Source organism: Molothrus ater, chromosome 21 (assembly GCF_012460135.2).
Source record: "Molothrus ater isolate BHLD 08-10-18 breed brown headed cowbird chromosome 21, BPBGC_Mater_1.1, whole genome shotgun sequence".
NCBI lineage: Eukaryota > Metazoa > Chordata > Aves > Passeriformes > Icteridae > Molothrus > Molothrus ater.
Window position 1 is genome coordinate 522,349 of NC_050498.2, and position 16,100 is coordinate 538,448.

The 16,100-nt window shown below is 51.9% G+C and overlaps 1 protein-coding gene across 2 annotated transcripts in view; it reads right to left on the minus strand.

Moving 5' to 3' along the window:
- Positions 1 to 3,451: 3,451 nt before the first annotated feature.
- MTMR4 (myotubularin related protein 4) overlaps positions 3,452 to 16,100 on the minus strand; it is a 56,366-nt gene continuing 43,717 nt past the window's right edge. For both annotated transcript variants that reach the window (XM_036395104.2, XM_036395103.2), the window contains 11 exons: positions 12,248 to 12,444; positions 11,915 to 12,043; positions 10,803 to 10,914; positions 10,179 to 10,374; positions 9,583 to 9,768; positions 8,628 to 8,798; positions 8,365 to 8,519; positions 6,813 to 8,013; positions 6,370 to 6,480; positions 6,036 to 6,124; positions 3,452 to 5,657 (listed from right to left, as the gene is read on the minus strand). In XM_036395104.2, the coding sequence (XP_036250997.1) occupies positions 5,480 to 5,657; positions 6,036 to 6,124; positions 6,370 to 6,480; positions 6,813 to 8,013; positions 8,365 to 8,519; positions 8,628 to 8,798; positions 9,583 to 9,768; positions 10,179 to 10,374; positions 10,803 to 10,914; positions 11,915 to 12,043; positions 12,248 to 12,444 (2,725 nt within the window). In that variant the 3' untranslated portion in view covers positions 3,452 to 5,479. The remainder of the gene's footprint in view (positions 5,658 to 6,035; positions 6,125 to 6,369; positions 6,481 to 6,812; positions 8,014 to 8,364; positions 8,520 to 8,627; positions 8,799 to 9,582; positions 9,769 to 10,178; positions 10,375 to 10,802; positions 10,915 to 11,914; positions 12,044 to 12,247; positions 12,445 to 16,100) is intronic.

Below are 16,100 nucleotides of genomic sequence, written 5' to 3' on the forward strand. Positions count from 1 at the left end.
AGCAGGGCGAAGGTGTCACAGCAGCACACGGACCTGTAGGGTACAGACAGACTGACCCGGTAACCTGCACATCCACCTTCATGGAGAACAACTCCTTCCCTTCCCCGGGTGACCCGAGCAGCTCTCACAGCCCCGCCATACCCTCACAGCCCCGCCATACCCTCACAGCCCCGCCGTCCCTCACAGCCCTGCTATCGCCTCATAACCCTGCCATCGCCTCACAGCCCCGCCATCGCCTCACAGCCCCGCCATACCCTCACAGCCCCGCCGTCCCTCACAGCCCCGCCATGGCCTCACAGCCCTGCTATCCCCTCATAACCCCGCCATGGCCTCACAGCCCTGCTATCCCCTCATAACCCCGCCATGGCCTCACAGCCCTGCTATCCCCTCATAACCCTGCCATCGTCTCACAGCCCCGCCATACCCTCACAGCCCCGCCGTCCCCTCAGGCCACATCGCCCCCCCCACCCCGCGCTGGCCGCGGCCCGGGGGTGCTCAGCGCCCTGAGGGAGGGGCTGAGGTAATATGGCAGGAAATGGGAGCTGCCATGAGGAGCGGCTGAGGGAGCTGGAAAGGGGCTCAGCCTGGAGAAAAGGAGGCTCAGGAGGGACCTTGTGGCTCTGTACAACTCCTGACAGGAGGGGACAGCCGGGCAGGTCGGGCTCTGCTCCCAGGGAACAGGGACAGGAGGAGAGGACATGGCCTCAGGCTGGGCCAGGGGAGCCTCAGGGGGGATTTTGGGGAAATTCCTTCCTGGAATTTGTTGTCCGGCCCTGGCACAGCTGCCCAGGGCAGGGGTGCAGTCCTCACCCTTGGAGAGGTTTAACAGCCGTGTGGATGTGGTACTTGGGGACATAGGTCAGTGGTGGCCTTGGCAGTGATGGAGAACAGTTGGAATCAGTGATCTCAGAGGGTTTTTTTCAGTCTTAATTATTCTGTGATTCTGAAGCTGCATGAGCAGCCTAAGCTTGGTGAGGCTGAAGCTGTGCACTGCTTTTGTCAACTTTTTTTGTTTCAATTAAACATACTGGAGGATGCCTGCAGGATCTTTCATCTACAGACAATTATTTTATCTAGGGACACACAGAGACACCAGAGGTCCCATAAACAAATGGCAGCACCCCAAGTTCACTTTCACAGAAGCCCAAGATTTTGGGAGTGAAATATGTGAACTATCACTGAAAGCGGACACACACTTCAGAAAGTTCGGAAATCCTTCCTGCCTGTGTCCCTCACTTTGAACTGTCTCCTGCACAGGACTCCCAGAGTTCACAAGGCCACACATCACCTTCCTCTTCCTCTTCTTCCTCCACATCCCCAGCCATTTCAGTGTTATCCATTAACACACCTGAGCAACCCCAGCCCTTGCCAGCCTGACCTGGCTTCTCACTACACTGAAATGTGTGTTTATTTTGTTCAGAGGCTGCTGAGATAGTGTGGCACATCACACGCAGCCCCAGTTGTTAATTCACCAAGGATTCCTGGCAGTTGGTGCATGGATGGGGAAGGCTTTGATGTCCCTGTTTGTGCTGGGTTCAGACCCATTTCGGCAGATATTGATTACCTCAGGTTGAACGTGTTGGCAATGAGGGCTTTATGTTCCTGTAGTGATAACACTTCCCTCCATGCTTAATAAGCAGGAGAGTTCAGTGCCCTTCGCTGGGGTGGCCAGGCTGACGTGACACTAGCCACAAGTGTCCTAGCAGCTTGTTACTTAATAAATACTGTTTATAAATAATGATTTATCTTTTAACTGTGCATGGGGGAATTCTGCTGTGGTATTTTCCCTGCTGGGGATAAGAAGCCAACAGGTCCCAGCAGTCAGCCTTTCGCTGACTCTCCAGATGACATTGGGACTGCTAAAGATGGAAGTTAATAATAAATGGCCTTTTCCTGCAAAAACGCTGGTCATGACTAATACTGAGCAGTGTTGCTGTGGCAGAGCACCCACCACAGCTGGGACCAGCGCCTCCAACAAGTGTCCTGCCACAGGCAGTCTCAATGTGACCAGCCTGTCACACCTGTGGTGGCTGTGGTGGGCAGCAGGTCAAATGCTGGCCAGCCATGGTTAATGTGCCTGTTTGACCACATTTCAGATTGGACTGGGCTGGAGCCCTGCTGAGGGTCAGCAGTCAGGGATTCTCTCTGAGGGTCAGCAGCTGCCTGAGGGAATTCCTCAAAGCCGAGCCCTTGTCTCTCTGGGGCAGTGACTGCACATTCCATAGAGAGGCTACCCCTCTAAACTCTTCATAATTCTCATGTCAGTTGGGTAGTACCAATTCCGTTTTACATCACAAATCTGTATTCAAGTGTTTGCAGGGCTATAATTTCACCAATTTATCTGGTTTCTAGAAATAATCTCATTTAAACACCTTCTTTCTCTCAGTTTTACAATCTCCAGCAAAAGCAGCTTCCCGAGCTGACCTCATGTGACTATGAGGAACAATGGTTCACATTTCAATGTGACAAACTGTCCTGTTCCCCACATTTCTGATACAAGGCCTTTAGGTATCACCTGTCTGACAGGAACACCTGAGCCGAATTGAGGGAGTAGTTTACCAGGGATCTGAATTTCAGTATCCCTGGATCTTTGAATTGAGGACAGACTTTGCAGGAGATTCTCTCTGGCTCCATCACAAAGTATAACTGACCTGCAGCACCATCCAGCTGACAAAGCACAACTCTCCCACCCACTATCCTGCACAGATGAACCACCCACACACCCACCTGGAACAGGTGGTAGAAAAACATCAGTAAGGAGTGAGGGGATCATAGAATCAAAGAATGGTTTGGTTGGAAGGACCTTGAAGCCCATCCAGTGCCACCTCTGCCATGGCAGGGACACTTTCCACTGTCCCAGGCTGCTCCAAGCCCCAATGTCCAGGCTGGCCTTGGGCACTGCCAGGGATCCAGGGGCAGCCACGGCTGCTCTGGGCACCCTGTGCCAGGGCCTGTCCACCCTCCCAGGGAACAATTCCTAATTCCCAATATCCCCTCTATCCCTGCCCTTTGGTAGTGGGAAGCCATTCCCCGTGTTCTGGCCCTCCATCTCTTGTCCAAAGTCCCTCTCTTGGAGCTCCTTTAGACACTGGGAGGGGCTCTATGGTCTCCCTGGAGTCTTCTCTTCTCCAGATGAACAATCCCAACTCTCTCAACCTTTCCTCATAGCAGGGAATCCTGCCTAACAATGCTTCCTTAGAAAGAAAACAACTCCTTGAGTCCTTATAGGAGAGGCTGGAAGGCCCTGGTTATCCTGGGAAGGACATCCAGCAGGTTTGTTTGGAAGAGGGCAGAGGTGTTCTGTGCCCTACCTGTGATTCTGATTGTGAGAAGGGATATTAAATCCCTAACACACCTTAATCAAGGGAAAAGGTGGTGAGTAACAGCAGCTTGAAACCCCCTGGGCAAGCAGAACTCCCCACAGAGGAAAGAAGGGGCCAAACCCAGCAGCACTAATATAGAGATTTTATTTCGACTGTATCGAGTTGTACAGCACATTTTGTTTGTCACAATGCCATCAAACTGACTGGAGTTTTTGGCCAGCACATTGTGACGCTGAGACTCACAAGAGCTAAAAGCAGTTTGGACTAATGGCCTGAATGGGAGGGCCAGCAGTACCTGGTTTCTGGCTTCCTCATCACTTGCAGTCATTCCAACATGTGCAAAACAGGAGCAAATCCATGTTCCTTCTGCCAGGCCAATGATCACGCTTCCATGTCCAGCAACGACTGCAAGGTACAAGGCAGGGGAGAATCTGAAGCAAGGTGCATTCTCTTCCCAGAGCCACGATGTTTGTTCCCAGTATGGAAAAGAAGCAGAGTCTAAGTACAGGGTCTTCAGAAGATGAGCTTCACTTACACAAAACCAGAGGCTGACAAGTCAAAGTGCAGGAAAGGGTCCTTATTTAATTCCTTCTGATGGAGATGACAAACCATTACTGAAAGATCTGGGAGATCACAACAGAGTCAAGTCCTTTGCCTTGTTAGCAGACCAAGGTCCTCCCTGCCACAAACCAAGTCTCAGCTCCTGAAGTGCAGAATATATTGGAAAGAAAACCTACATTTCTGCAAAGAAATGCTTCACTTTCAAACTCTTCTTCCTGACTAGTATCCACAGATGCCTTACAGAGGAGGCAGGATGGATTCTCCTCAAGGGATCCAGGGATTACAAGCCCACTGAAACCCACTTTATAAACCATTCTTCCTTTCTAAACCCAGTTCTTTGTCCTTAGGATGAGTTGGGATTCCTGCTCTCTAGTTTAAAGAAGCAGAGAGGCATTTACAAGTTGGCAACTCTGAACTTTGACCACTGTACAAGGAGACAAAAAAGAAGTCAAATTCAAGAGGCATTTCAGGTAGCACTGGGGCAAGTCAGAGAGATTGTTTCCACCACTGAACAAATGCCACATGTCATGGTTATCACTGCAGCTGTACATCCTAAAGTGAAAAGCACAGACCGTAGTGTCTATGTCAGCCAGTGTCCTTCCCCACCCCCAATTTGGTATCGATGCTTCATTCTCCCTTCTTCGGGTTACATTAAGTGCACAGAAATATATAGCAGCATTTGGACTGAAACCCTCACATACACCAGACAGCACATTCCAGGAGGTAAAACAACACATTATGGCCTATACCCTCAAGGTATCAAGTTTTCAGGATAAAGAGCAGTAGGAAGTGGAGAGCTGAGGGCAGAAAAGGGGAGGAGGAGCAACACAGGAACATGAGTTCTGTTTCCATGCCAGGAGAGGATCGGGGTGCCATTCCTGTGTTAGCACCAGGCTGTGCACAACCGCAGACAAAGCAAAGGGGCAGAGCAGAAGTGAAAAGCCAATCTCCCATCTCCCCATGGTGTTGGGGACAGGGACAAAGTCCAGTGCGACACTGATCCCAGCGGAGCCTGAAAATGGGCACAATCTGCTCAGCCCTTTTCAGCTGGAATGAATTTCTCTTCAGAGCCCGAGAGAAAATCAATTAGTGATGGCTAGTGAGTCTTGTTCACCAAGCTGATCGCAAATCACACTCATGGGAAGAAAATCTACAGATCTGCTCCAGGCTGAGGCCCTTCCAACGCCCATGGGACCATCAGGAGCTTGCCCTCTTCCTTCTCACACAGCAGCCTGCCTTTGGAGGGGGAGGTGGTTCTAAACATGCCTTTCTATTGCTCTGGGGGGACTTTGCACAGGCAAACAGCTGTGAAAACGTTGCTTTCCAGACCACAAAAGGAAGAGGTTGTGATCTTCTCTCAGCCCTAGGCCATCAGGGCTACAACAGACGGGCCCACCAGCTCCAGGGTGGGGACACAGCAAACTTTGATCTGAGCTCCTCTGCTCCAGCCTGGCAGTGAGGCTGCTGCAGACAGTGCATTCCAGCTTGGTGTTCAAGTGTTGCACCAAAGGCCTTCACAGTTACCCTGGAGGCAGAGTCACCCTTCAAACCCATGAGAGAAAAGGCTGGGCTTAGACAGGTCCCTTGTCTGGCATTCAGCTGGAAGCTGTGGCAATGGGTTTCTTCATATGTTGGCTCATGAGCTCCCTGGCACGAGACACTTGGATATGGTCAAAACAGGAGTTACAAACGAGGACAGGGTCGTACAACTGCTGATCAGGGATGGGCAGCTTCAGATGGCAGCAGGTAGCACAGAACACATTCCCACAGTTCCTGTCAAGGAGCAAGAAAACCAGTGAGAAGAGAGCTGAGACCACCACAGCAGAACTTCAGCAAGTTCTGGTCCAGGTCAGGTCAAAGCACCAGCCTGACTGAGGATTGTAAATGTGTTTTTTATACTGTGGTCAGCAGTGCAAGCAAACTGCTAGTGCTGACAGGGACTCATTGCTGTCCCAGAAAGGGATCAAAGGCCTTGGAAAAACAGAAACAAGGACAATGTAGAATGGAACTCTGCAGGAAACTGATGAGGCCTGGCATGTAGTGGAAAGACCTAAAAGCTTCTCCTGGGAGCTGGAGGGAACAGACCTGGCAGAGGGGCATTTTGTGACACCAGGCTGAAAGGAGGATGGGCCAGAGCGCTGACATTTTTACCTGCAGTGGTGCCTCCGTTTGGCCAGCCAGAACTCACAGTCACAGTTGAAGCAGTGTGAGGCCATGTGGTCTGGGACCCACCGTGTGACCTAGGGCAGACACCAGTTAGCTTCCATCTGTAACACCCCCAGTGACAGCTCTGGGCAAACTGGGGGTGGCCTTGGGCCACACCTCACAGTGAGCCTACCCCACCTGAGCCATTAGCAGCAGAGGATGTGTCAAGGACATGCTCACTGCCTCACTTCCAGACCACTCTCTGCAGCTGTGCCCACCCAGGTCAGCTGCAAAAAATATTCCCTCCCACTGCATCACAGCTCCATCATGGGACACATACCTCAGTCTCCTTCTTATCCACAGGTTCCCAGCTTGCTTCTGACAAACAGTCCTCACTGTGGTCCGAACAGAAATCCTCCGTGTCACTGCCGTCTGATTCCTTAAGACACGTCTGCAAAACGAGACCAGGTCACCAATCCCCTCTGCTGCTGGGCACACACTCCAGGGCGTGCCCTGCTCCACACACTCTGTGCTGGTGAGGGGCACCCAGGTGGCTCTCGAGCCTCCAGACATGGGGCAAAGCATCCAGGAGTGTGTAGGAGTTTGGTCCTCGAGCAGCAGAGATACCTCTGGGTGGAGGAGGACATGGCCAGGACAGGGACACGACTGACAGAGGAACAATCTTTCCAACCCCCTCTCAAAGGTATGGAGAGCTGTGGGTTGGAGAGGGAGGTGTACAGAGGTACAGGGACCCGGCATGGGGTGTGAGCGGCCTGTACTCACAAAGTCATCCTCGTAGTCCATGGGGGGCTCGGCCGGAGGGGCGCAGAAGTGGCGAATGTCCAGGCGCAGCTGCAGCTCCCGCACCTGCCGGCGCAGCTGCTCCACCTCCTGCTTGTAGCTGGCCTCGATCTGCCGCAGCCGGTGCTGGATCACATCCGTGGGGAAGGGCAGCCCGTCGTCATCCGGGTAGACAGGAGGCAGAGGAGAAGGACATTTTGGCGGCAGGTGCTTGGGACCAGAGGCTTGTTTCAGGTGACAGGGCAGCCACAAACGGCTGGGCTTCCCGAAATGTGCACTCACATGGCCAGCACAGGCCGAGGGCTTCCCACCTTCCCTGCTAGACCATGGGCCACTGAGGCACAGGCCTGGGGCCCGCAGGGGTTTGCTGCTCAGCCTCTTGCTGCAGCAGCCATAGGAGAGGAGGTGTCTGGGGGTGGGCTCCCCATTGGGGAGCGATGTCACCATGCCTTGAAAACTGTCCCAATTGCACCCCAGGAAGGAAAACTCGCTGCTTTGGCTCTGGGAAATGGGCTTGCGCCATTGCTCCAGCGGGAGCCTCCCCGGCTGGCCAGGCTCCTCGAAGGGCATGCTCTGGCCAGCATCACCTCTGCCCTTGTCTGCATCTGGGCATGGGATACCCAGGGCAGGGCCTGGGATGTCCTGAGAAGGGGTGCCTGGTGCCAGGGACTCCTGGCTGGAAATGTCTGGGCAGGTGGTGATTCTTCTAGGACAGCCTCCTCTGTTGGACACAGTGCCAGCAGCCTTCAAAGGTTCCTGAGGACAGGTTTCCAACTGCCTTCCAGAACTGGTGGAAACCTTGTCACTGTTTTCCTGTCCAGAAGGATTAGGATCTGGACCTCTGCCATCCAGTTGCTCCATGAGTGTTCCATTTCCCTCTTCCACCTCCACAGGGACACTGCTGGCCGGCACAGCAGACTGGCTGCCCAGCTGCCTGCTCGGTCCTTCATGCTCAGCATGGCTGCTGCCTTGCAGGGGAGGGTTCTCCTCCTCCCTGGGCTGTGCCTCTCCTGTGGTCACTGCAGCACCTTCACCCCCTTCAGTGTTGGCATGCCGGGCTTCCAGGCCCACCCGCACCTCCTGACAGTGGTTGTTCAGGTTGGGGTCACTGGATGTGCGGGTCAGAGGGCTGCTGGAGTCACAGGCTGAGAGCAGGTCATCCATAGATCTTGTCTTTGGTAATCTAGAACCCAAAAGCAAAGCAAATCTCACAATAAACCTCCCAAAACTTGCCTGGTTTCACTCAAAACTGAGATGAGGACAGGGAAATATTCCCCATTACAGCTCCAGCAGTCAGTGGAGATGGGCAGTGCAGCTACAGGAGCTAAAATGCAAAACACCACAGTGTGGCCTCCTGCCTTTGGGGTGCAGCAGGGACCTCAACTCTTTCTCTAAGTGGCTGGGGCACTGCTACAGGGCTCTTGCTCCCACAAGGAAGATGAGAACAACAACAGAGAAACTACAAGAAACTACAAGAAGGGCAGGAAGATCTGTGGGTATGCAACATCTTGAGCCTGAAGCTTTAAGCTCTTACCTGTCCAAACACCTGCCACTGAAGTCCTGGCTCTGAGATCCGGGGGGCATGTAGATGTCCATGTCCTCCTGTCCCAGAGGATGTGGTGAGGAGGCCGGGAGGTACACGGCTGTCCAGAGGTGCAGAGCGCGCACGTGGCACACGGGATGCAGCACCTGCGACACCGCCCGCGTCAGAGCCCGATGCCTCGGAAACCCCTTCAGCCCCTCCCCAGTGCCTGCCCGGGGAAAAACCTGGAAAGCGGGGTCAGGAGCTCTACTGACCTGCTCGGATCCGGGCATGTAGAGCAGGTTGTGGAAGTTCTTGTTGCCAGCCCGCAGCAGGGACCACACGGAGCACGTGCGCTTGTAGATGTTGTGCATCTCACGCTCGCAGGGGCTGTTCCCCAGGAAGGTCCCGTAGAGGCAGGAATACGTGTGCTGCACCAGCTTCACCTGTGGTGGGGAGGGGGAGCCACACTCAGAGCCACGGGGAAAAGGGGGCTCCTGCCTACAGGAGACATGTCTTCCCCTCCTCTGGGATGACTCATGCACTGCCTACCTTGGGTAACCTCACTGCTATCCTTGCTTCCACACTGGGCAGGACAGGGATCACTTCAATTGAAGGGAAAGTAATACTCAGCTGATACCAAACCCATCCCTCTAGAACCAAATGACTCTCTAGAACCTTGTTCCACATTTTTTGGTAAGACAGAGATTAATTTTTTTCCCCTATTTTTTAAAAAATATTTCAGACCCATATGGCTCTGAGGTATGCAAATCAAACCACTGCTGCTGCTGGGCATCTGAATTCCCTGGGGTGGAAAGTGACTGGAGAAGGGATTCAGGAAAACCAGAGTACACAAACCCTCCACCACCCCTTCACGGGAGAACAGATTTAAACTAAAAGAAAATAAATTTAGATGAGATGTTACAGAGAAATTGTTCCCTGTGAGGGTGGTGAGACCCTGGACCAGGCTGCCCAGAGAAGCTGTGGCTGTCCCATCCCTGAAAGTGTCCAAAGCTGGACAGAGCAATCTGGATTAGTGGAAGGTGTCCCTGCCCATGGCAGGGGATGGATGGAATGAGATGGGCTTTAAGTTCCCTTCCAACCCAAACCATTCTGGGATTCTGTGATCACATCACGATGTCCCAGGTTCTGCAGACCTCTTTTCTTTCAACTCCAGAACTGTCAAACATCACGACCTTCCCTCTGTCTCTGCTCACATGTATTTCTTACCAGAAAAGCTTCATTAAATTCGAAGAGGCAGGGAAATTGCTTCAAAAGCTGATGAACAGCATCCAGCCACTGGAGAAAAACTGGGCACTGCTCGTTCTGATCCTCCACCTTTTCCTGGTGTCCACAGCGATCCCCAAACTTGTGACCAAAGTCCAGCCAGTCCGATTCAACAAGCACCTGGAAGCCCTGTGATTAAAAGAAAGAATAACTGCAGAGACTTTGCCGAGGACATGTGGCAGGACATGTCCTGTGCCTGGTTTGGGAGCAAAGCTCACCAGGGTTGAAGGTTTCCACACACAAACTAACAGTTGTTATGTCTATGCAGTAACCAGCTCAGAGAATTCAGAGTAGGGAAGCAGCTGAACTTTGAGCACAAGAAGGTATTTCCCACAGCACTTCCTCAGTCTGGGCAGAGAAATGAGGAACAGTTCACCCAAAACAAGCAGGAAGAGAACAGGGAAAACTCAACACCCACCACAGCAGCTCAAAAACACCACTAAGCTTGTTCCCAAATGCAGTGCTGCTCCTTTCCACGGGGATTCCAAGATAAAAGCTGCCTTTGAACAGACATGAACTGCACCAGAGCACAATCCTACCTCCATGGTCCTGTAGTAAGGGTCCAGGAGAATCTTTGCCAGTGCCACAATCTGCGGAGTCCTGTCCCAGCCGTCGGAGCAGTGAACCAGCACCGGACGCCCTTCTCTGTCCACGGCACTGGAGACCAGCACTGCTGCCTTCAGCATGACAGACAGATGCTGCAGCCACTTGGTGCTCTCCAGGGCTGAAAGCCAGCTGCAAAGGGGAAAAAAGGCAAGAATGGTTGCTTAGCTCTCTATTGTAGAAAAAAAAAATACATTTTACCTTCAGTTTTCCTGGAGTCCTCAGCAAAAATCAGTCTTTTCTAAAACATGTCCCAGAGGAGCCAGAGAGCCTCGAAAGAAGGGCCAAGAATCCAACCCCAAATTGAATTCTTCTCAAATACACCCACAATTTAGAAACCCCCAGAGGATACACACAACCAGGTGATGCTGAGACAGTGCCACAATCCGTTCTGGATTAATGGATCGAAATTAGCAGCATTCAAGCACTGTGAACACTTTCCCATCCCTCCATTTTCTTAGAAACCGGGGATAAAAAAAGGAAAACAGAGTGGAAACCCCCCCCCCCCCTAGGTCACTGACAGATATGGCATCAAACTCAGCTAGAGAAGAGTTACTCACTTGCTGGGGTCTGGCACTTGACTGCAGACAGCACGCAGATACTGGAAGCTGTTCCGGATGGAGTGGATGTTGGCCATGCCCATGAACACGACTTCACAGTTGGGATAATACTCTGACACAAGAGACAGGAACATTCAGAGAGAGCTAAGGAGCTACAGAACATTCTGAGCTGGAAGGGACCCACAAGGGTCATCAAATCCAACTCTGCTGCTACTGCAGCAACTGCCTCCACACCCCAGTGCAGCCACCCCTCCCACACTACCCCTGGTGCTCATGGAGTCACTAAGGTTGGGAAAAACCTCCAAGGTCATTGAGTCAAACAATTTCCCAGCACTGCCAAGGCCACCATGTCCCCAAGTGCCATATCCATGGACCTGTTAAACCCCTCCACAGAGGGGGACTCTTAACACTGCCCTGGGCAGCTGTGACAGGGCCTGACAACACTTCACTGAATAAATTTTCCCCATATCCAACCTAAACTTCCCCTGGCACAGTTTGATGCCACTTCTGCTCATCCTGTGCCTTGTTCCATGGGAGCAGAGCCTAACTCTCACCTGGCTGTCCCCTCCTGTCAGGGAGTTGTGCAGAGCAACAAGGTCCTCCCTGAGCCTCCTTTTCTCCAAGCTGAGCCCCTTCCCCAGCTCCCTCAGCTGCTCCTGGTGCTCTAGACCCTTCCCTAGCTCCATTTCCTCTTCGTGGTCTTTCTTGTGGCCAGATAAGGGGGACTGTCACTGCCCTGTGACCACTTTATTGCTGGTACAGCTCAGGTGCCATTGACCTGCTGCTCACCTGGGCACACCTAGGCCCATGTTCAGCTGCTGCCAACCAGCACCCCCAGGTCCTTTTCTACTGGGCAGCTTTCCAGCCACTCTGTCCCAGCCTGGAACATTCCATTGGGGCTGTTTTGAACCAAATGCAGGACCTAGCACTTGGCCTTATTGAACCTCATCCAACTGGCCTTGGCGTGTTGATCTAGCCCCTCCAGATGCCTGTGTGGGAACATGCTCCCAGAGACCAAGCACCAAAATGCTGCCCCGGTCCCCAGCTGTGCCCTAAGAGCCACTGCCACGATCAAGAGGAAGATGCTCTGGGATGTTCTTGGCCCTTGGTACCTTCGCATTCACAGCCGCCTCCCTTGGCCCTGTTGGCCACGGCTGCCGTGTAGGACCTGGCATCGAGGATCAGCAGCTTCTGAGGGGTTCCTGCATTCTCCACGCCCGAACACGCAGTCAAGGACGAGTCTGCAGGAACACACAAGGACTGAGCTCCTGGCACCTCCCTCCCTCCCCCCAGTGCCACCATGAGCCCAGAGAGCCACCCACACACCACAGTTAATGTGGCACAGGTTCTCCCCCTGGACACTGGGGTAAAGCCCTGCCTTGGGACAGCCCTGGCAGCCCCTGTGCCATGTCCCCATTCAGGAGGGCTGGCAGGAGCCATCTCACCGAAGTCAGTGTCGCAGGGCTCATTGCCGTCGCTGCTCCCGGCCTGTGGCGCGGCGCCCGACGCCCTCGCCCCGGGGTTCAAGGCACAGGCTTTGGCAATGGATGTCACCAGGTACTCGTCGTCGGCGTTCCGCCAGCCCCACCAGCTGATCTCGGGCTGGCTGCAGCGCGCGATCACCGCCCCGTTGCGCACGTGTCTGCAGGGACACACACACAGAGCCTCGCTGAGCCCCCGGGAGTGGGGGCCGGCCCGGGACAGCTCCCTGTGCACAGCCACACCTGAGCTACTCCTGGCTGCAGCTGCTCTATCTACAGCACTGACTCTCACTGAGAAGTGAAAGAGAGCAAGGAATCTCAATAACAATTTTTCATCACTTCAGCACTGACAGAGAGGCTAAACCAGCCTCATACTTTTATTTACAATAATATAAAATCATCTAGGTTGGAAAAGACCTTCAAGATCCCAAGTCCCATCTCTGACTTCTATTTATATATATTAATATATCCTGTAACCCATAAATATATAAAATAGATATTTTTGTATATAGATATGACTGTATTTATAAATTAAACCAGAGAGAATAACTTAAAATCATTATGGTTGTATTTTGGGAAAGTAATAGTTATTTCATAGAATCATGGAATAATTTGGGTTGGAAGGGAGGTTGAAGATCAACTTGTTTGACCCCCCTGCCATGGGCAGGGACACCTTCCACTTTATTTTAAGGCTATTCTGTTCTCTCCTTCTCCTTCTTTTTGCCTTCCTCCAATTCCAGACCCATTGTTAAACCATTTCACTTATCACCTGTAAGTTGGGAAGATGAGCTCACTTGGCATCAGACCAGGGAGTTTCTGGGTGGAGGCCTGAGCTGGTGTTTATCAACAACCCCTAAATGTGAACCCTACCCTGGCTGTGCTTACTGGCGAGGAGGCCTGAAGTAGGAATCAGTGCATTTCACACATGAACACACTGGTCAAGTCATTCCCAACTGGCCTGGGAAGTGAGGGGACTGTGATGTGACAAAGCTGCTGATAGAGAATGACCCAGAGAGTGTGAAATTTAGCATTAATAAGTGAAGAGTATTTACAGATGATCAAAGCATAACCCCAGCTGTGACATGGAGCAGTTTGGTGCAGATCCCAACGGCTTTGAAGTCACTGGGAAGCTCTCAAAAGCCTCAACTCAGTGCTCAAGAGAAGCATGAAGGTTAAGGATGTGCTAACAGTTACTGGGAAAGGAGTATGAAAAAAAATATTATGGCTTCACATCTTAACCATCCTAAAATGACACAAACTTGTCTCAAAAAGGATCATGTTGTAGTCAAACCAAGCTCCAGAGATGGGTGGCACAGACACAAGCAAGCACTGGAATGGTCATGCCATATTTCAGAAACACAAGTATTTCTTGGACAACAAACTAAACCAAGAGTGAACTCACAGCCACAGTGCAATGTGGAACTACCAACTGGTTCCAACACTTGGTGGCAGGTTCACCAAGTGACCATGAGACAGTCACCCATTCTCCCAAATGGGTGTAGGAAATCTAAGATTTCCTACAGATGCTCCAAAGATGCACCAGGAAAGAGCACCTGCATCCCTATCTCATTTGTTACATTTCCCTGAGGTGCTGCTCCTGCTGCCTGGTCCTTCCTGGAGATGGGAAAATGAACTCAACAGCCCTGAACCAGACCCACATACCAACCATGCTCAGCCATCCCACCACCCCTCCTGCAGCATTTATCTGGAGACCACAGAGTCAAGGAATGGTTTGTGATGGAAGGAACCTTAAAGCCCATCCCATTCCACCCCCTTCATGGGGAGAGACATCTTCCACTATACCAGGTTTCTCCAAACCCCATTCAACCTGGCCTTGGACACTTCCAGGGATCCAGGGGCAGACACAGCTACTCTGGGCACCCTGTGCCAGGACCTCACCACCCTCACAGGGAACAATTCCTTCCCAATATCTCATGTCACCCTGCTCTCTGTCAGTTTATGTAGCTTTCTTAATGACATCTCACTGATAATAACAATGAAGACTTTAAACTGAAGCCTTCCAAAGAAATAAAGTTCATGTTTGGCCAAGTCAAAACACCCTGGGGACCCTTTACTTTAAGTGCTGCTCTGTTTTGCAAGGTGACTTGCACAGCAGTCGCTCCCAGGAGATCTATTCCTGCCTTCAGGATCACTCAAGGATGGATAACAGAGAGCAGCAAAGGCTTTGTTTATAGTAGTAAATGAAACAGAGCCAAGGTGTGGACTTAAGCACCAGCCTGTGATCATCCAAGCCTGTTTGTGAGACACCCACAGTTCCTGGCCTGTGCCAAGCAACACTTTCCCAGACAGCGCTTGAGCACGTTTTTGGGAAGGGCAGGTGCTGTGCCAGGGACTGCTCCCAGCAGGCAGCTCGGGGAGCAGGACAGGGTGCGGGGCACTGCAGCTGTTCCGGGCAAAGCTGCCAATGTCGCCACGGTCGCACTGAACTCACAAAACTCTTGGTAACACAAACCTCTGAGCACTGAACAACGGCTGGGGACCTTCAAGGGACACAGTGACCTGCCAGTAAACAAGGAAATGTGGCAGCACCAATGCGTGTGAAGCCACCAGCAAGCAGAAAGTACAGCAGGTGCCAGGAGAGGAACCAAAACCACAGCTGAGCTTGCAAGGAGATTCCCAGGGCAGGGGAGCACAAGAACCTGACTGTGCCTTCCCTGCACATCTCCCCAGCACGAACACAGGAACCATTTAAGGCCTTTTCTTACCTGGGAGTTTTGGGGAGGTTTTTCTCAAAGGAAAAAGTTTCTTTCTTGAAACTGGAATGTCAGAAAGTGCCAGAGTGTTTTAACTAATATGGAGCAAATGATTCTTTAGGGATCCTCAGTTTAGTTTTGTCTAAACGACTCAAGACCCTTTCATGGTCCAAAGCTGCAATATGAAGTGCCTCTGTAGTTTTTCAGTTGAGAATTATTCTGAGCACAAGGCTAGAGCACATCCGATACTGTCAGCACGTGCCATTTAACCTCCAACAATCCTCCACAATGGATTAATATCTAGTTTAGTGGAAGGCAGCAGCAGGGGGGCTGGAAGTAGACAATTCTCAAGGTCCTTTCCAACCCAAATCATTCCATGATTCTATGATCTCCCAGGAATCTCTGTTATTTCCTGGACAAGTCAAGGAGCTCGGCTTAAAGCACAAGAGCGAGCCTGGAGAGGGTTTACTGAACTGAGCCTAAAGGTTCCCAACTGAGATGTGTGTGTGTATAAATGCTCCATTTCCCACATCACTGGGATAAACTCCCGTTTCACTGTTGCAGGATGTGAGAGCCCGAGAGCGAGGCTCAGCCATGGGGTGGAGCAGTGCCCGCTGTCCCCTGGCAGGGGATGCTGAGCATTGGGAGGAGCATTCCTGCTGCCACAGGCCCGAGGTCTCCTCAAGGTGGCTGAGCAGACACAGCCAGAACTGCCACACCATGCCCGTCTGCCTCTCTACTTAGCTAAATAATTGATTGCATCCTTTGTCTTGTTTTAGAAGTGGATTGTGCCTGGAGGCTTCTGCATCTCTCCTGTGCGTCTCCACTGAGGACTGAGATGGAGACCTGAATTTCTGTTTTACTTAATAGCTAATTTATACTTTTTTCAAGAAATCTGATAATGGGATACCTTTGGTGTCATGTTTTACAGCTCTGACTGTGACCCAGTGAGATCAGCCTTATCCAAAAGCTCTGAGGTCTATCAGAGTCCCTTGGGATGCAGGCACCCATCCATTCTCTCCTGAGCTCCGAGTGAGGAGGAGGAGCTGAGTGTCAGGCTTTTCATTTCCACACAGCACAAGGCACTGCAGAAGCAGCCTTGA